Below are 15,857 nucleotides of genomic sequence, written 5' to 3'. Positions count from 1 at the left end.
GCTTGGCTGCCCGTTCTTACATTTCAGAGGGGAACGATTCGGCTGCCAGGCTAGGGGGGTGAAGTGTGTGGGCTCACCTGCTTCTACGTCGGCCTCCTTCGACGCCAGTCACTTGGTCAGCACGCTCCCAGCGGTCCGACGCTCAGTTACGTTCGGACTCCGTTTGACAGTTCATTATTTTTTTTGACATGTAGCACACGGACAAAACTCAAACAAACGTTATCGCACAAAAGAAAGGGGAGACATCAATCTTCTCTCCTCGAGGTACTCAGGGTCACTCTTCTCCGCAATCCTCCCACACCTGTCCTCGAGCGCCCTCTTAATTACTCAGGCCGGATGGAACTGGGTAAGCCCACCCCCCTAGCCTCACAGCCAAACAGGACAGCCAATCACAAGGTGTGTGAGTGTGCCGTGACAATAGTTAACCCAACCATTACCGGTGCAGTCTCGAAGATCTCCGTTTCGTGCTCTTTGGTGTCACCTGTGGCGATAAGCGGTAATTGCAGGTGTGTTTTTGGATTCCATTTTCATTTGTTTTTGAAGTTTAATCGTTTGTAGTCAACGCGCTTTTCTTCGTTTGTTCGGCCACCGTAACCATTTAGTCAGAACGCTAGAGAGACCAGCAAAGACTAGAAAAATCTGTCATGTAGGGCAAAGAAAAGCTTCACATTTGAGAAGCTGGAACCAGAGAAAATGTAGTTATTTTTGACAAAAATGACTAAAACAAAACATCGGTTATTGAAATAGTTGGACAATAACTAATACTTTCAGCTGGCGAGATCATATGAAAATACGCAGGCTTGTCTCCTGGAGCAGCTGTGACAAAACTCAGCTTGCAGCCACTCGACCATTCTACCGTTGAGTCGAATCGTAACTGAACCACCTTCTTTGCGTGCTTCACATACTGAGTCAGGGCTTCGCAGTCATCTGTCTGCAGGGGCCGGGCTGTTTGCGTTAATGCGTGCATATAATAAAATGACTGATGAGTGCATGTGCCTTCATCTCTTAATCTGTGTGTCTGCCTTTAATCGTCTCTCTGAGTCAACACATGTGTTCACACAACCTCTCACAGACACAACACAGTCAGCCAGTGGAGCTGAGTCACGTCGTTGTGAGTGCTCGGCCTGATGAGATTTAAACAAAAGCGAACGCATGCAGCCTTTTTTACGGCCCTGTTTTTGTTTTGCTGGGTCCGGTGCAACCTCCGTGTGAAACCAAACATACAGCAGGTACTTGAATGCCTCGTCAGTGAGGTCAAACGTGCATAAAAGTGTCTCTCAGTGCTGCATTGACTACTTGGCCGCTGTCTTGGAGAACATGTGTTTCAACTGAATGTCGAAATATAAAAGAAATAATATGCTTGTTCAAAATGCACACTGTCAAAGATGCACCAAAGGATTCATGTAAATGAGACATACATGCATCACCTCATATTCAAATGTACATAGTATCCTCACACACTAACACACGTGTATGTCATGCACACATAAACCGTCACATTTACAGCTTATTTTACAGTAAGCCTCAAGCATTATGCACATTCCTGTGCATGCTGGTTGTTCTTGGGACGGCCTGAAGGCCGAGATGCTTGAGGTGGACTCATTTGCAAGTGTCGTCTTACTTTCTCAACTATGCATACCCTGCCAATCGGATTGGGGCATGCTGCCATGAAATTTAGTAGCATTGTTCACAGACTCCCCTGACTTTTTTCTTTATCTTGAATTTGGAATTGACCAAAAAGCATATTTTTACTAACATGTCCTTGTTTTTAACTTGTTTTTAACTTGTTTTTAATATTAACTTCTCTATCCCTGCTGTTCTTGGTTGTGTTTACCCCTTTTTATGCCGCCGTGGCGGCAACAGCCATAGTCGTAGGCATTACAGTATGTTTTCTGTTGTCCGTCCCATTCTTGTGAATGCGGTATCTCAGGTCAAAGGTCAATAGCATTGACCCCCCTGGTATATTACTATTTCCAAATATAACACTCGCGTCTAGGGCTTCCGAGGCAGTTTATATAGTTTGCTTGCTTTTGCCAGCATCAGTTCACAATGACCCTCAGGAGAAGAAATACCTCATTAATCCCAGAAGGGGATTTTTTTTCACTCTGTTATATTTATTCACACACACACACACACACACACACACACACACACGCAAACATACACGCACATGCACAAACAGAACATGCATTATTCATGAGGGGGCTCTGTACATAATGCATGTCCATCGACGGGTGCCCCGAGCATTTGGGGGCTCGGTGCTTTGCTCAAGGGCACCTCAGCAGGGCCCAGGAGGCAAACTGACACCACTTTAGATACCAGTCCACACTCCATATGTGATCAATCAATCAATCAATCAATCCATCAATCAATCTGGCTACTGCCACCTCACAGCTTTGACTATGGTAACAACTGGAAACTGTAAATCTGAACAGAGCATATTCATGACTACCACAGGATGAGACTCTTTGTTTTTGTCGCCCTCTTCGACCTTCACTCCACCACCAGCATTTGCACAAAGTTCCCATTTCTACTCAGGAAACATCAGTGTGAAACACCATGAAAGGTTTTGAGTACATTCATATCTCTCAGAGGTGCAATTTGTCAACGTTGCACATGCTTTTGTTTGTACTGCTTTCCGTCCAACTACTGGCAACGCTCTAAGAACAGTAAAATTAGCAGCATGTTCTTTTCATCATCTGGTATTGGAGGATGTTAATAGCACTGCAGCATCTAAGGGCTGCCATAAGTGCTTAAATCTTTGTTACTGGTGCCCCTTATACCAACACCTTCCTTAGTTTTCTCTTAATTTCTTTTTTTCAGCTACACGCTCCCAGCCTCGCCAGTGCTGACCCTTAAGTTTTAGTGTTGGACTCTGGTTTGCTGAGTGTGCATGCTCTTTTGCAGCAGTTCAACAGTCAGACACACTGTGACCTGCGCAGCTACTGGAGCAGGAACTGTTTACATACCTTCAAATGCACCTCGACAGTAGCTTTCCAGGGAGACGTTACTACCCTTCCGCTTTTCCCCCCACTGTTCCTCCCAGCTGGGTTTGTTGCTGGTGCCTCTCACTGGTTTCTCCCCACAGGGGTGTTAAGAGGACGTGGGTCATATACTTCAGTTGTCATCGGCCCCCGGGGTCGCATAGATGTTACTTACGGACTTTGGTTTTACTGATAATATACAGGCAGCCAGGTGTTTCCATTTGGGGGATTCATGTTTTTTAGTGCCGTGAAAGCATTGGTATGTGCAAGTATAATAAATTCTGGTGCATGGGAGCCACACTTGATGTCTTTTTATAATAGTCAGGGTGCCTCTTAGTCAAGATGAGATCACCTGATAGTCTTTTAACTCTCAGTGCTGAGAAGTGAGGAAAAGAAGTCCCTCACTTCTGGAGATATCGTGAAAATGCACCCTAGAAAACAGTCTTTAAAAGTCTTTACTGACCCACAGTCTTCCCTCCTCTCTTTCCTCTCCCCTGCAGGAGGAGTACAGGGCAGAGGGCATCACCTGGCACAACATCGAGTACATCGACAACAGCGGCTGCCTCAACCTCATCAGCAAGAAACCCACAGCACTGTTCCACCTTCTGGACGAGGAGTGCAAGTACGCCACCTGCTGAACTACACTTCATCCTTTAGGAAGCAGCAGTTAACCAAATAACTTGAAAAGAAGGGGTTGTACTCTGAATCCTCTAAGTGATTCAGTGTTTGATGTTGCCCCAACATCCATTTGCCCCTCTCGACAACAGATACAACAAATATATGATATATAAAAACCTGTATAGTGTAGAAAATTTTAGAAGTGGAAGAAAATAACAGACATTTCAGGTTATGTTCATTGATTAGATTTTATTTACTTCTATAGACAAACACTTAAAATGAAAAAAGACTCAGATATCAAATTAAATCATAACAAACAGTGTCAGATGTGCAGATGGGGGTCCATTAGAAAAGTCACACTAGGAAACCGGTACGTGTCGTTCAATTTCTTACTTTTAAAGTCAATTAATACATTATTTTTACTGAAGCCTGACAGTCAGCAGGCCTTCTTTGTTCCCTTCAATCAAATCTTTTAGTCCTGACTTGGTCCCTCTTCTGAAGTTGTGTCTGCCCACAGTTATTAAAGTCTGGGTGGTCGATAAGAACCTCAAGCTAACTTAAAATGTGTGAAAAAGGCTCTGTGAATTACAGTCTTTTCACAGCACACATTGTCCAACATGTAGCTCTACTGCATATTATGTTTTGAAACAAAACTCTGAACTTTGCTGTGGATATCCAACATCCCCAGATGGTGAACTTTCAACACAATCAAATGATATCTAAACAAGATCAACCGAGCCCTGATGAAAGAGTATTGTATTGGAAGAAAGCAGATCTGTGATTGTGAAATCTGCTTGATTAATGGTGGTTGTTTGGCACATGAGGGGAAGCAATTGGAAAGAAGATCATTGTTTGTAAAGGTGTGATGTTTTACCCCTGTGTAGGTTTCCTCAGATGTCCTGCTCGACTTATTTATAACTTACATCCCCAGCTTGTCTGAATGTTATGGAAAGCAAAGCATATTTCATAGTAGCATGCTTTGTTGCTTTGCACAAGAAACCCAACTGGTGAGCGGAGGAGACAAACTGCTCCCTGTGCAGGACTTTTCCTCATTAGCTTGATTGATACCAACGCTGGGGCTTTCTACCAGAGCTTAACTAAAGCATAAAGACGTGCTTATTCCTCCACCAGCATCTCTGGATCACATTTTCTCTCCCCTCTCTGTTGCGAAACGCTCTCCTCCTGCAGGTCAGCACTCTGCCTCTGCATCTTCCTCCTCCATAAATCAAACCCAGCGTCCCCCTCCCTCACATAAAAACCCATCAGGCGGTACACACACAGTCGTATTTATCTGTGTTAGCTGTCATATTACTTTAGACTTAGCATAGCTGGTTCATCTGGATATAATAACGCCTGGAATGGTCCAAAATCATGTGTATATGTTTGTGCATAGAAATGAATGTGAGGGGGTGGGAGCACTTTGGGAGAATGAGGGTCAAAGGGGGGTCTCTAAAGTAAAAACGGGGGGCGGGGAGCTGGGGGGGGGGGGGGTCTCTCCTGGGACGAGTGCTGTCACAGGATGGAGCTTCATGCTAAATGATTGCAGAGAAAGAAAGATGCTTAGAGATGTCATCATTCACAGTTAGTGGAGCTCGCGGGCCTCCAGGGCCTCTGGAGAAGTGGATTAAGTTACTGCAGGATAGGGGGGCGAGTGCGGGGGGTTCATTTCTACAGTAACAGCATCAAGCAGCTTTAAGACCCCTGTGGATATACCCCAGCCAGCAGTGCGTTTCAGGAGTGTAGGGAGGCGAGGTTCAGATGATGTGAGACATCCCTTTGGGTGTTTTGACGTTAGTAGTAAACAAGTAAAATGTGCATAAAGCAAAGGTGAAGAACCTGTGAGTAAAAGTGTTGCCACTTTGGTTCACTTTGAGCTGTGGCATTAAGTTTGCGACAGAGTTTTAACCTCTGAGGGCCAGGGTATCCTTTGCTCAAGTTCTGAGAAATGCAGACCACAATCACCAGCTGCTTTGTAGTCAAAAGGATGAAATACTGACAACAAACAGATGGAATAGCTTTATTTTTGTTCACAGAGACACAAAGGGCTGCTGCAAAATAAGTGCCTAAGAGTTTCCCAAAGATTTTGACGTGCATAAAGTCTAAAGTTTGTTCATTTTAAATTTCAATATCCTCGTAATTTGGGTTTCGAACCTGCGTCTGATTAAACTCATTGTTTCCTCTAGTTTCCCCCAGGCTTCCAATCAGACCTTGCTGGACAAGTTCAAGCGTCAGCATGAAGGGAACAGCTACATCGAGTTCCCTGCTGTCATGGAGCCCGCCTTCATCATCAGACACTACGCCGGTAAAGTCAAGTACGGAGTCAAGGTGAGAAGCTCTGGCGTCTCAGTGAACGTGAGAACGTTAGCGCCGTTGTCTGTGGAGCGTTTACTTTTTCACTTCACAGTGCAAGTCTCTGTTGTTTCAAGAACATAATGACTGAAGATTGACATAAAGACAGGTATTTATCTGGGGTCTGTGGGTACCAGGAGATAAACGTTCACATCTCTTTGCCAGCAGTCACTCGTGATAAGAAATGACGCAAAACAAACTCATGCAAAGGCAAAACACAATCTGGTTTAATGCTCATTCAGATGCTTTTCATGTGCTCTTCGTTGGTATGAAGACGTCATGCAGAGGCCGAAACTACAGCAGCAAGAATTTTGGGAACTCATCACTGAGCTCTGGATGTTTGAACTGTAGCCGCTGTCATCTGATTTGATTTTCTTTTGGGCAAAACCTTGTTTTTTTTATGCACTGGTCAATTTTAACGTTTTTTTGGTCTTCTTTCAAACTTATTTTTTATTTTGTTACATTTGTGTCTATTTGCGTCCTTAGATTTCTTCTATAGTGTCAGTTTTATTTGTCATACATCTCCAAACATTTCATTTTTATTCCTGTCTACTTTATAGTAAATGATTTTTATAGACGGGTTTGTTAATTGCCTTACATTTTACACGTTATCCTAAAAACATGGCGAAAACATGTATAATTTTTTAAAGCTGTTGACAGTATTTTCTGAATGATAAAAAGAGGTATATAGATATAAAATCCTTTGATTCTTATATGTCAACAAACGAGAATTATGAACCTGGTTTTATCCAAAAAAAAAGGTTTCCCACATGTCCTGTACAACCTGGAAAACACATCAACACAACATCATCCTGTTTCCCTTTGGGTGGGAATGAACTATTACAACTATCAGAGCTCCTCAAGCTGGATAACACTCCCATCTGAAAGGGTGAAAAAGTTCAGGATCATGCTGATGTTCAAATGGTATTTTATGTATGTGATTATTTTGAATAGGCTTTTAAGTTGTGGAAACACTGTGAACTAGGGATCGATCGATTCAGCCTTAGCCGATGACCTTTATGGACTGCCGATTTTCTTGAGCCGATATTTGGAACCGATACTACTTTTGCTCCCTCAATTTACATCACAAAAATGATGCAATGATAACATTTGTTACAAATCTCAATTTTAAAAACAGGAACATTTATTGAACTTAAAAAAGGCGTCTCCAGCAACACAGAGCTGCCTGTCGACGCCTCTCTGTAAATACTGCCGGGAAAAACTAAAAACTAAACGCAGCAGCTGGCATCATGCCGATGCTGATACACGCAAATAACGGCCGATGTATCGGTCTATCACTATTGTGATCAAACCCACATGGAAGCACATGCAGCTTCAATGAGGTTGTAGCGTAAGTGCCCGAAACTCCAAAAATAACATTATTAATAGATCATCTTAAGATTGTAATTACATTAAAGAAGATTTCATCGATAAATTATAGCTGCAGACTGCTCGTCTGTCTGTCAGACAGAGGTCTTGGGATGTATCTCTACAAACGAGTGGGAACCTTGAAATAATAATAATTGCCTTAATATAAGTAATCAACTGTGAAAGTTTCATGATGATATCTAGTAGTTATAGTTGTTTTTTTTTACCCTATTCACCTGCACTGTCTTGCCTGAATGAAGAATCATTTTCTTCACATCTAGCTGCCATATTGTGAAGAAAGAATCTCTTTCTTCAGAAAAGTCACGCAGCTCCTCAATTATCATGTCCTGGGAGCGTCCAACCTACCGTGTAAAATAGGTGTGTTAGTCTCAAGGACTGATAACAACACAGCTTTAATCGTCTGTAAAATGTACAAATAGTGATATGGCTCCTATAACAGAGGGAGGAGGTGCATGACGTAAATCAGGACTTTCCTAATTCCTAAAATGTAAATGAAACTCTCCTGTGTGTGCATGAGTGTGCATTTGAGTGTCTGTCTGTGTGTGTGTGTGTGTGTGTGTGTGTGTGTGTGTGTGTGTGTGTGTGTGTGTTTGTGTGTGATTGTTTGTGCGTGTGTGTTCGTGTGAGTGTGTGTGCGTGTGAGTGTCTGTGTGTGTGTGTGCGTGTGCGTGTGTGCGCGTGTTTGTGTGCGTGTGCGTTTGTTTGTGCGTGCGTGTGTGTGCGTGTGCGCGTGTCTGAGCGTGCGTGTGCGTTTGTGTGCAGGTGTCAGTCTGTGTGCGTGTCAGTGTGAGTGTCCGTGTGTGCGTGTGCGTGTGCGTGCGTGTGTGTGTGTGGGCGTGCATGTGAGTGTCTGTGTGTGTGTCTGTGCGTGTGAGTGTCCGTGTGTGCGTGACGTGTGTGTGCGTGTGTGTCTGTGTCTGTGTGTGTGCGTGTGTGTGTGTCTGTGCAAATGAGTGTGCATGTGTGTGTGTGTGTTTGTGTGCGTGTGAGTGTCTGTGTGTGTGTGTGTGAGTGTGCATGAGCGTGTGTGTGTGTGTGTGTGTGTGCGTGTGTGTGTGTGTGTGTGGTAAAAGTCTAAACTCAAAGCTCTGAACCGATGAAGGAAGCTTCACTTAAACCTTTATGAATCCACGCCGCAGACCTACTTGTTGTTTTGTCGTCCCATTTTTTCAGCTAAATCAAATTCTCTCGTTCGCTTCCCAGCTGCGTTTTGATAAGAAGCACATGTGCTGGAATAGGGCCGAGCGTTATTGTTGTTTGACTGCATAACATAAATCCATAACAGCTGGTTATCGTAGGAAAGGTATCCCGTATCCGCCGAGAGCCAAGGAGTTGTTTGGTGTGAATTGTGCTGCGAGAGCCACGGTCGTGAAAATGTGTCTGACGTTGGCTCGGCCAGTGAACGCACAGCTGACTCGAATCATCCGCAGAATATGTTGAAGGGTTTATAGTTCGTAGCTCTGTTATCGCAGCGCAGCTTCAATCGAACTCTTTAATTGCTCACAGACGCACAGGGCGGCAGAAGAGATGGTGGTTAACCGTGCGTGCTTTAAGCAAGTGTTTCCTCATCATTTGAAGAATTGAAAGGTGTGCGGAGAAAGATATGAAAACAAATATGAATGAATGATGTTTTACCAGTTTGTAGACCTTTGGTTTAATCATTATCATTCAGTTCAGATGTGGATGATTCAGATAGTTTAGGAATAGTTTTAGGAAATACCTTTACCAAAAAGACGTCTACTAGAAGCTCTTTTTATTAAGTAAACGTATGTAAAGTTCAAACATATTTCCTTTCATATACTAATATCAATGTATGAATAGTTTACTCATAAGCATGGGCATCACCTTGTTTTCAAAATTGGTGGGGACACTTTTTTTTTAAACATTAAAAAACAGCTATTACTGCCTGGCCATGCGTGTTTATCAAATGATAATATTGTTGAAACAGTCATATCCATACTTAGATCCTGGTTGTGTGTTTTTTCTCCAGATAAGTTACTTGATATGTTTTCCCGAAGTAGCACATTCTCCTATCCTTTAGTTTTTTTACTTCATAATGTTCACGGTCGCCTCACAGCGAGAAGGTTGCAGGTTCGCATCCCGACTGGGGCCCTTCTGGGTGGAGTTTGCATGTTCTCCCCGTGTCTGCGTGGGTTTTCTCTGGGTTCTCCGGTTTCCTCCGACAATCCAAAGGCATGCACGTGTTAACTGATGACTCTAAAATCACCCGTAGGTGTGAATGGTTGTCCGTCTCTGTTTGTCTCTATGTGCCCTGCGATAGACTGGCGTCCTGTCCAGGGTGTACCCCGCCTTACGCCCGATGTCAGCTTGGATCGGCTCTAGACCCCGCGCCCCTGACAGGGACAAGCGGTTGATGATGAATGAATGAATGAATGTTTAAGCTAACTTGTAACCATGGGAACCACATCACCTCTCGTCAATAAATTGTCAATTGTCATCATTGTCGCACGCTATTTTTCAGAACATTTTTAAGTTTCTTCTCGTAAAAGATGATCCAACTACCACGAATCAAACCCTCACATTACAATATCCTGAAATTTCACTTTCTGTACGGCTAAAAAAATCAAGATATATCGTAATAAATGAGCTTTAGAGGTGATGGAAGGTGCTTTTGGTACCTGTCAACAGAGCCAGGCTAGCTGTTTCCTACTGTTTCCAGTCTTAATGTTAAGCTAAGCTAACCGCTAAGCTTCATATATAACCAAGCGGGAACCTCTGGGTCTGAAATGTGAAGCCAATACTGAAGTGACTTAAACCTTCACTCTTTCTAATGTCCAGCAGGGGGACACTTTGCTGGCTCCTAGAAGAAGTCAAGTTGTACAGAAGTCAATGAGAAAAAAACGAGCCAAATTCTCACTTGATTTACTTGATCAGTGAACATTTTCCTTATGCTCTTCCTTTACCTGTGGTCAGTTAAACATTTCTGCATAAATATGTGTAAATGTTAAACAAATAGAGCAAGGCAACATTTTCTGCTCCTGCTTTTATGATTTGTGATTTTTTATTTTGAATTTTAAAATGTCAATAAGCGGATTATGATGACCGTTTATGATGTCTGTTTATGATCGTCTGTGTGTAACTATGATACAAACCCAGTCAGAGGAATAACTAACGCTTGGCTGGATGCACGTGTGTCTTTCCTTCATCCAGGACTTCAGGGAGAAGAACACTGACCACATGCGCCCCGACATCGTGGCCTTGCTCAAGAGCAGCAAGAACGCCTTCATCTGCAGCCTGATGGGAATCGACCCCGTGGCGACCTTCCGCTGGGCGGTGCTGCGCGCCTACTTCAGAGCCCTGGTGGCTTTCAGGGAGGCCGGCCGCAGACACACCCACAAAAAAACTGGTGAGGGAACCAGTCCTGCTGCTCTTCTTTTCTTGTTTTTATATTTTTTTAGACTCAACATATAAAACTATTCTTAAAGGGAGATGCTTCATTGCCAAACATTAAGTCTCTTCTCCTCTCCGTTTTGCTTTCCCCTCTCTCTGTTGTAGGGAACGATGCAGCGGTTCCCTGTGCTGTTGTCAAAACTGTCGACAGCTTCAGTTTCCTTCATCACCCGGTTCACCAGAGGAGCCTTGAGATCCTGCAAAGATGCAAAGACGAGAAATACAGTAAGCAACTCCAAATACCGCAAGACCTCTGCGTCCCATTGTATCGCATCCTGAAGGTCTTCTGTTTCCTTCTGCGGGAGGACATTGTTGTCAGCTAACAGTAAACACGCTCCACCTCTGATTTTGTTTCTGCTCGTACAAAATGAAACTAAATCGGCAGAAAGTCAAAAGTGTCTTGTGTCTAACGGCGCTTCAGTCACAGACTTTCAAACTGATTCAAAGTCAATCATGAAAACACAGAATCTTCTCCTGCAAAGGTGATTTTCACCCATTTTTGCAACAATTTCACCTTTTGAGGGATTCCCTAAAAAACATATTGGGCCATCTGCACATACAGCCGACATGAATGGGATGAAGGCATAAAGATAACCACCGCGTGACTTTATCCCAGTAGCAAAACGTTGTCCAAACCACTCCCAAAAGACCAAAAAAAAAGATATTTATGGACACCAGAAGACGTCCTCAGGAGAGCCAGAATTAACGTTTTTTATAGTATGTGTATTTTCTGGAAGTTGTATTCTCGACTAATTGTTTACTGGTGTAAAATAATGCTCTTTTTGAATAATCATCACGTTATCATCAGGGGCGACTGTGGCTCATTGGAGGAGTGGGTCGTCCTCCATTCGAGAGATTGGCGGTTCGATCCCCACCTCCCCCGGTCCACATGTCGAAGTGTCCTTGGGCAAGACACTGAACCCCGAATTGCTCCCTGTGCTGCGCATGGGTGTGTAAATGTGGTGTGAATGGTTAGATCAGATTAGATGGTCTGTAGACGTCCACTGCCATCAGTGTGAATGTCTGTGTGAAGGGGTGAATGTGACAAACACTGTGAAAGCGCCTTGAGTAGTCAGAAGACTAGAAAGGCGCTATAGAAGTACAAGTCTATCCATTTACCAGTTAACTCTTGTTTGTCAGTGAACGTCTAAAACTTGCCCCGGTGTTGTTTTCAGAAGCTAGAAGACATTGTTACTGACGTATAATATATTTAGTTTCAATCCCAAAAAAACTTTTATATTCACAAGTTTTTATATTTCTTCAGCCATACCTATGATTGTATTTTATTACAGGTTCTGAAGGCCTGAATAACAGCAGGGGTAGTGAAAGTAGTAATAATGCACTTGAAAGACTAATTAACTGTGTTTACTGGTGTAAATGAATGCTCTTTTTGAATCATCACCATGTCATAAGTCACCAGAAAGTGGTTCCTTTTCTTCAGAATCAACTTTTCTATGTTTCAAATTGGACTTAAAAATGAAATGTTCATGTACACTGATGATATTTCTGGGGAGAAATTCAACCTGAAGTGAAATGAAGCCATCCACTAAGCTCAACAAGGTCAAAGAATTTCCTTCCAGGCTGTATTGATAAAAAAGGTGGTCAAGTTGAGAACAATGGATGCTGATGGTTTTCAGCCTCAGTGAGCTGGTTTTATTACAGCTGTTAATCGGATATTAGAAATCAGACATGTGGGTCATTTTGAGCTTGACTCCGCTAACCACGTAGACTGTTTCCCACACAACAGTGATCAGACGAATTAATCAGTCTCACAAGAACCGGCGTCTGAGGATTCTCTGGTCGTCCTTTGTCACACATTTGACTTCAGATGTGTTCGTATTTGTTCGTACATGTGCGGCTGTTTGAGTCATCAGGCACCTAAACCTAAAGTGTCACACCCAGAGGTGGTCCTAGGGTCTGTTGGGGCAAAAACTCACAGGGGACCCCTCGAACCAGCGTTCATATTCTTTATTTAAATTTTAAAGTGCACATTTTAGTTATTTTCAAAGTTAGATATTTTCAAAGTTAGTTATTAGTCACATGTCCTCATGTTGTAAGGCAGCACTTTGTCTTCATGCACACAGACCTCTAGTGGGATTTAATTCAATGGATTTCCAAGGAAATTCCCCAAAGAGTTTCCTACGTTAAAGGGAAACTCCACGGATTTTACACGCCAACATACAAGTCGTGGTTTGTGCTGCTCAGCCTGTAAAAAGAAAAAAAAAACACACACAGTTGTGATGTCTTTTGTGGCGCTGGAGGAATATAAAAAGATCAGGATGTTATCTCTCCTCGGGTTTGGAGACCATAAATGGAAACGCTGTGTTACAAACTAGTAGCGTGGAATTTGAAGATGTACGCTTGTCACTTCTAATGAAAAGACACCCGTTGCATTATGGGAAATTAGGGGAATGCAGCATTTTTGGAGTTTGACTCAGCGAGCCTCACAGTAACTTCCTGTTTCTGTGTCACATGTATTTCTCAACAGCTCCGCCTCTTTAGGAAACTAGAGGCCGGTCCTGAGTGTATTGATTCGAATGGGAAAAGTAAACATGATCACAGATTATGACCTTTCACTTGACCCCGTAGTCCCTTAATAAAGTAAATATTGAACCCATTCTTCACAAATTAGGAGGAAACTACCTTTGGTTGAAACCTGTTTATGCCTCATTAACAAACTCTCGCGAGATCTGGAAGGGCAGCTAAGCTAACGTCATCTAACGTCTTTGTAATGCTAAATATGACTGTTAGCTGTATAAAAATCTAATCGTAGCCCATTTAGGAGGCCAGGAGTGAATAACATTTCAATTCATTGGTGCAGCCTGAAATGTGCTCTCGTGTGTAGTGTAGAGAATCTCTGACGTTTCCCGTTTCCAGTCTTTATGCTATGCTAAGCTCAGCTAAGCTGTCTAGCTGCTGGCTGTCACTTCATGTTTACCTCTTAATAATAATAAGAGAGATAATAATAAACATACTCCTCAAAATGTGGAAATATTCTTTTAATTAATTTTCACCTTTACTGAAGTGTGTGTGTGTGCGTGTGTGCATGTGTGTGTGTGTGCGTGTGTTGACACAGTTGACCTCAGTTCTCTAAAAAAAGTCATTGCGTAGTAAAATCAGTGAGCTCAAACTTTTACAAGAGAAAACCACAAATATAAACTGGCAACTCCCAGCTCATTAGCTGCTTGTTTTCATATGTAATGTCTCCATCTGTATTACAGCCCCACTGCCAAAACCACTGAAACACACGCGCACACACACACACACACACACACACACACACACCCACACACACACACACACACACACACACACACACACACACACACACACACACACACACACACACACACACACACACACACACACACACACACACACACACACACACACACACACACACACACACACAAAACGTTTGGGGGCCGACTGGGGAAAAGTGAAGCCAGTCTAAGACAAGAGCAATATGCAGCTTTAGTTGTGGATAAACGTAGATGACGACATCCGATGAGAGAGAGCTAAGGGAAGGTAGTTGACATGATACGTGTGTAATCTCTGTACCAAGTGTTTGATGGTGAAGGTAAAGTGACGCGTTGGAACATAAATGTATGTAGATAAATCTGGTGATCTTTGAATCTGATGTGTCTCTTCCTGTGTGTCACTTCCTGTCCTGCAGGTATCACCAGGAAGAATCCACGCACGCCTCTGTCAGATCTTCAAGGCACCAACGCCCTGAATGAGAAGGCAAGCTGGTGAGTACGACACACTACAACCGTCTTGAGTCCGGTCACTTTATTCATAAAAACGTACAACAGGAGAAATGTACTGAAGCCCATAGAGGCGAGTGAGATCTGAATAGCATAACCTCTTTTGTGTGTTACTTTTGAAAACAGGTGATCATTTCTAAGTGTTAATTGTTGTAATACTCATTTCAACCACAAGAGACTAAAGTGCATGTTTTAAAAAGGACTTCTTCCAGATTTTTTTTCCTGTTTTCATGAGGGAAAAAATGAAAAAGTCATTTTTAGAAATGATCCCGGTAAAACATGGTTATCCACCCTGTGCTTAAACACAACACATTTGAATTCAAAATCTTTTTGATTTAGTGTAAAGCTGTTTATTGGTTATAGACAGAGTATACTAAAAGGAAACATAAAAACATATGTCAACAAAAAAAAGACAATAAAAGAAAAACGGGATCCTAAAAAATATATAATATAAATATATAATAATAAGTATCAGCCTGTCACAACAGTAAGTGATTGAGTAGACTGTGAGACAACAATTAAGATCAGACTTAGAAAATAAACACCAGATAGGGTCTTATTAAACCATTCATTTAAAATAAAGTAACAAATAAAATATACAACTGCATTAAGCCGGAGCCTTTTCTCTCTTTCCCTCCCGCCCCACTCCTCCTGTAGGGATGGCTACGGTGTCGGCTGCAACGGTCGCAGCTCCAGGTCCAGTCGTCTGTCAGCGACAGGAAGTCCCGCCCTGGAAGAAGAGGGGATCTTCCTCAACTCGACCAGCAGCAAACTCCTGGAGAGAGCTCAGGGCATTCTTCTGTGAGTGACACACACACACACACACACACACACACACACACACACACACACACACACACACACACAGTCTGTTACTCTTTTAAATGATACTATCATACCCTGAAATCCTTTATTAACAAAACAATATTCCTCATCTGCAGGAGGAACAAAAACATCAAAAGCAAGCCGAGCCTCCCCAAGGTAAGACACGAACACGTCACACAACATGTCAGCGCCGTCACAGAGGTGTTTCACCAGCTTCATGTGTTCATCTGTTCTTTTTGCGAACGCAGCACTTGTTGGACGTGAAGTCCCTGCGTTACCTGAGCAGCGTGACGCTCCATGACCGCATCACCAAGTCCCTGCTCCACCTGCACAAGAAGAAGAAACCACCCAGCATCAGTGCACAGTTCCAGGTCAGTGCTGCTGCCGCCCTCTGCTGGAAGATCTGTTACAACAACATTAGTGACTCAGCAGCAGCAGCTAGAATCATATGTGAGCAAGAATATGCTATTCAAGAAAAACTTTAGAAGAAGTTAAACATGCAGATTTTAGTGTT

At 42.9% G+C, this 15,857-nt stretch overlaps 1 protein-coding gene across 4 annotated transcripts in view; it reads left to right on the top strand.

Annotated features, from left to right (window-relative positions):
* Positions 1–15,857, top strand: part of LOC310948989 (unconventional myosin-IXAa-like) — a 156,201-nt gene that overhangs the window by 114,822 nt on the left and 25,522 nt on the right. For all 4 annotated transcript variants that reach the window (XM_083916305.1, XM_083916306.1, XM_083916304.1 and 1 more), the window contains 8 exons: positions 3,485–3,606; positions 5,786–5,927; positions 10,512–10,707; positions 10,857–10,976; positions 14,428–14,503; positions 15,176–15,319; positions 15,460–15,499; positions 15,592–15,714. In XM_083916305.1, coding sequence (XP_083772431.1) covers positions 3,485–3,606; positions 5,786–5,927; positions 10,512–10,707; positions 10,857–10,976; positions 14,428–14,503; positions 15,176–15,319; positions 15,460–15,499; positions 15,592–15,714 — 963 coding nt within the window. The remainder of the gene's footprint in view (positions 1–3,484; positions 3,607–5,785; positions 5,928–10,511; positions 10,708–10,856; positions 10,977–14,427; positions 14,504–15,175; positions 15,320–15,459; positions 15,500–15,591; positions 15,715–15,857) is intronic.

This window comes from Echiichthys vipera (assembly GCF_963691815.1).
Source record: "Echiichthys vipera genome assembly, chromosome: 7".
In the NCBI taxonomy this organism is placed as follows: domain Eukaryota; kingdom Metazoa; phylum Chordata; class Actinopteri; order Perciformes; family Trachinidae; genus Echiichthys; species Echiichthys vipera.
This window is presented reverse-complemented; position numbering and strand designations above follow the sequence as displayed.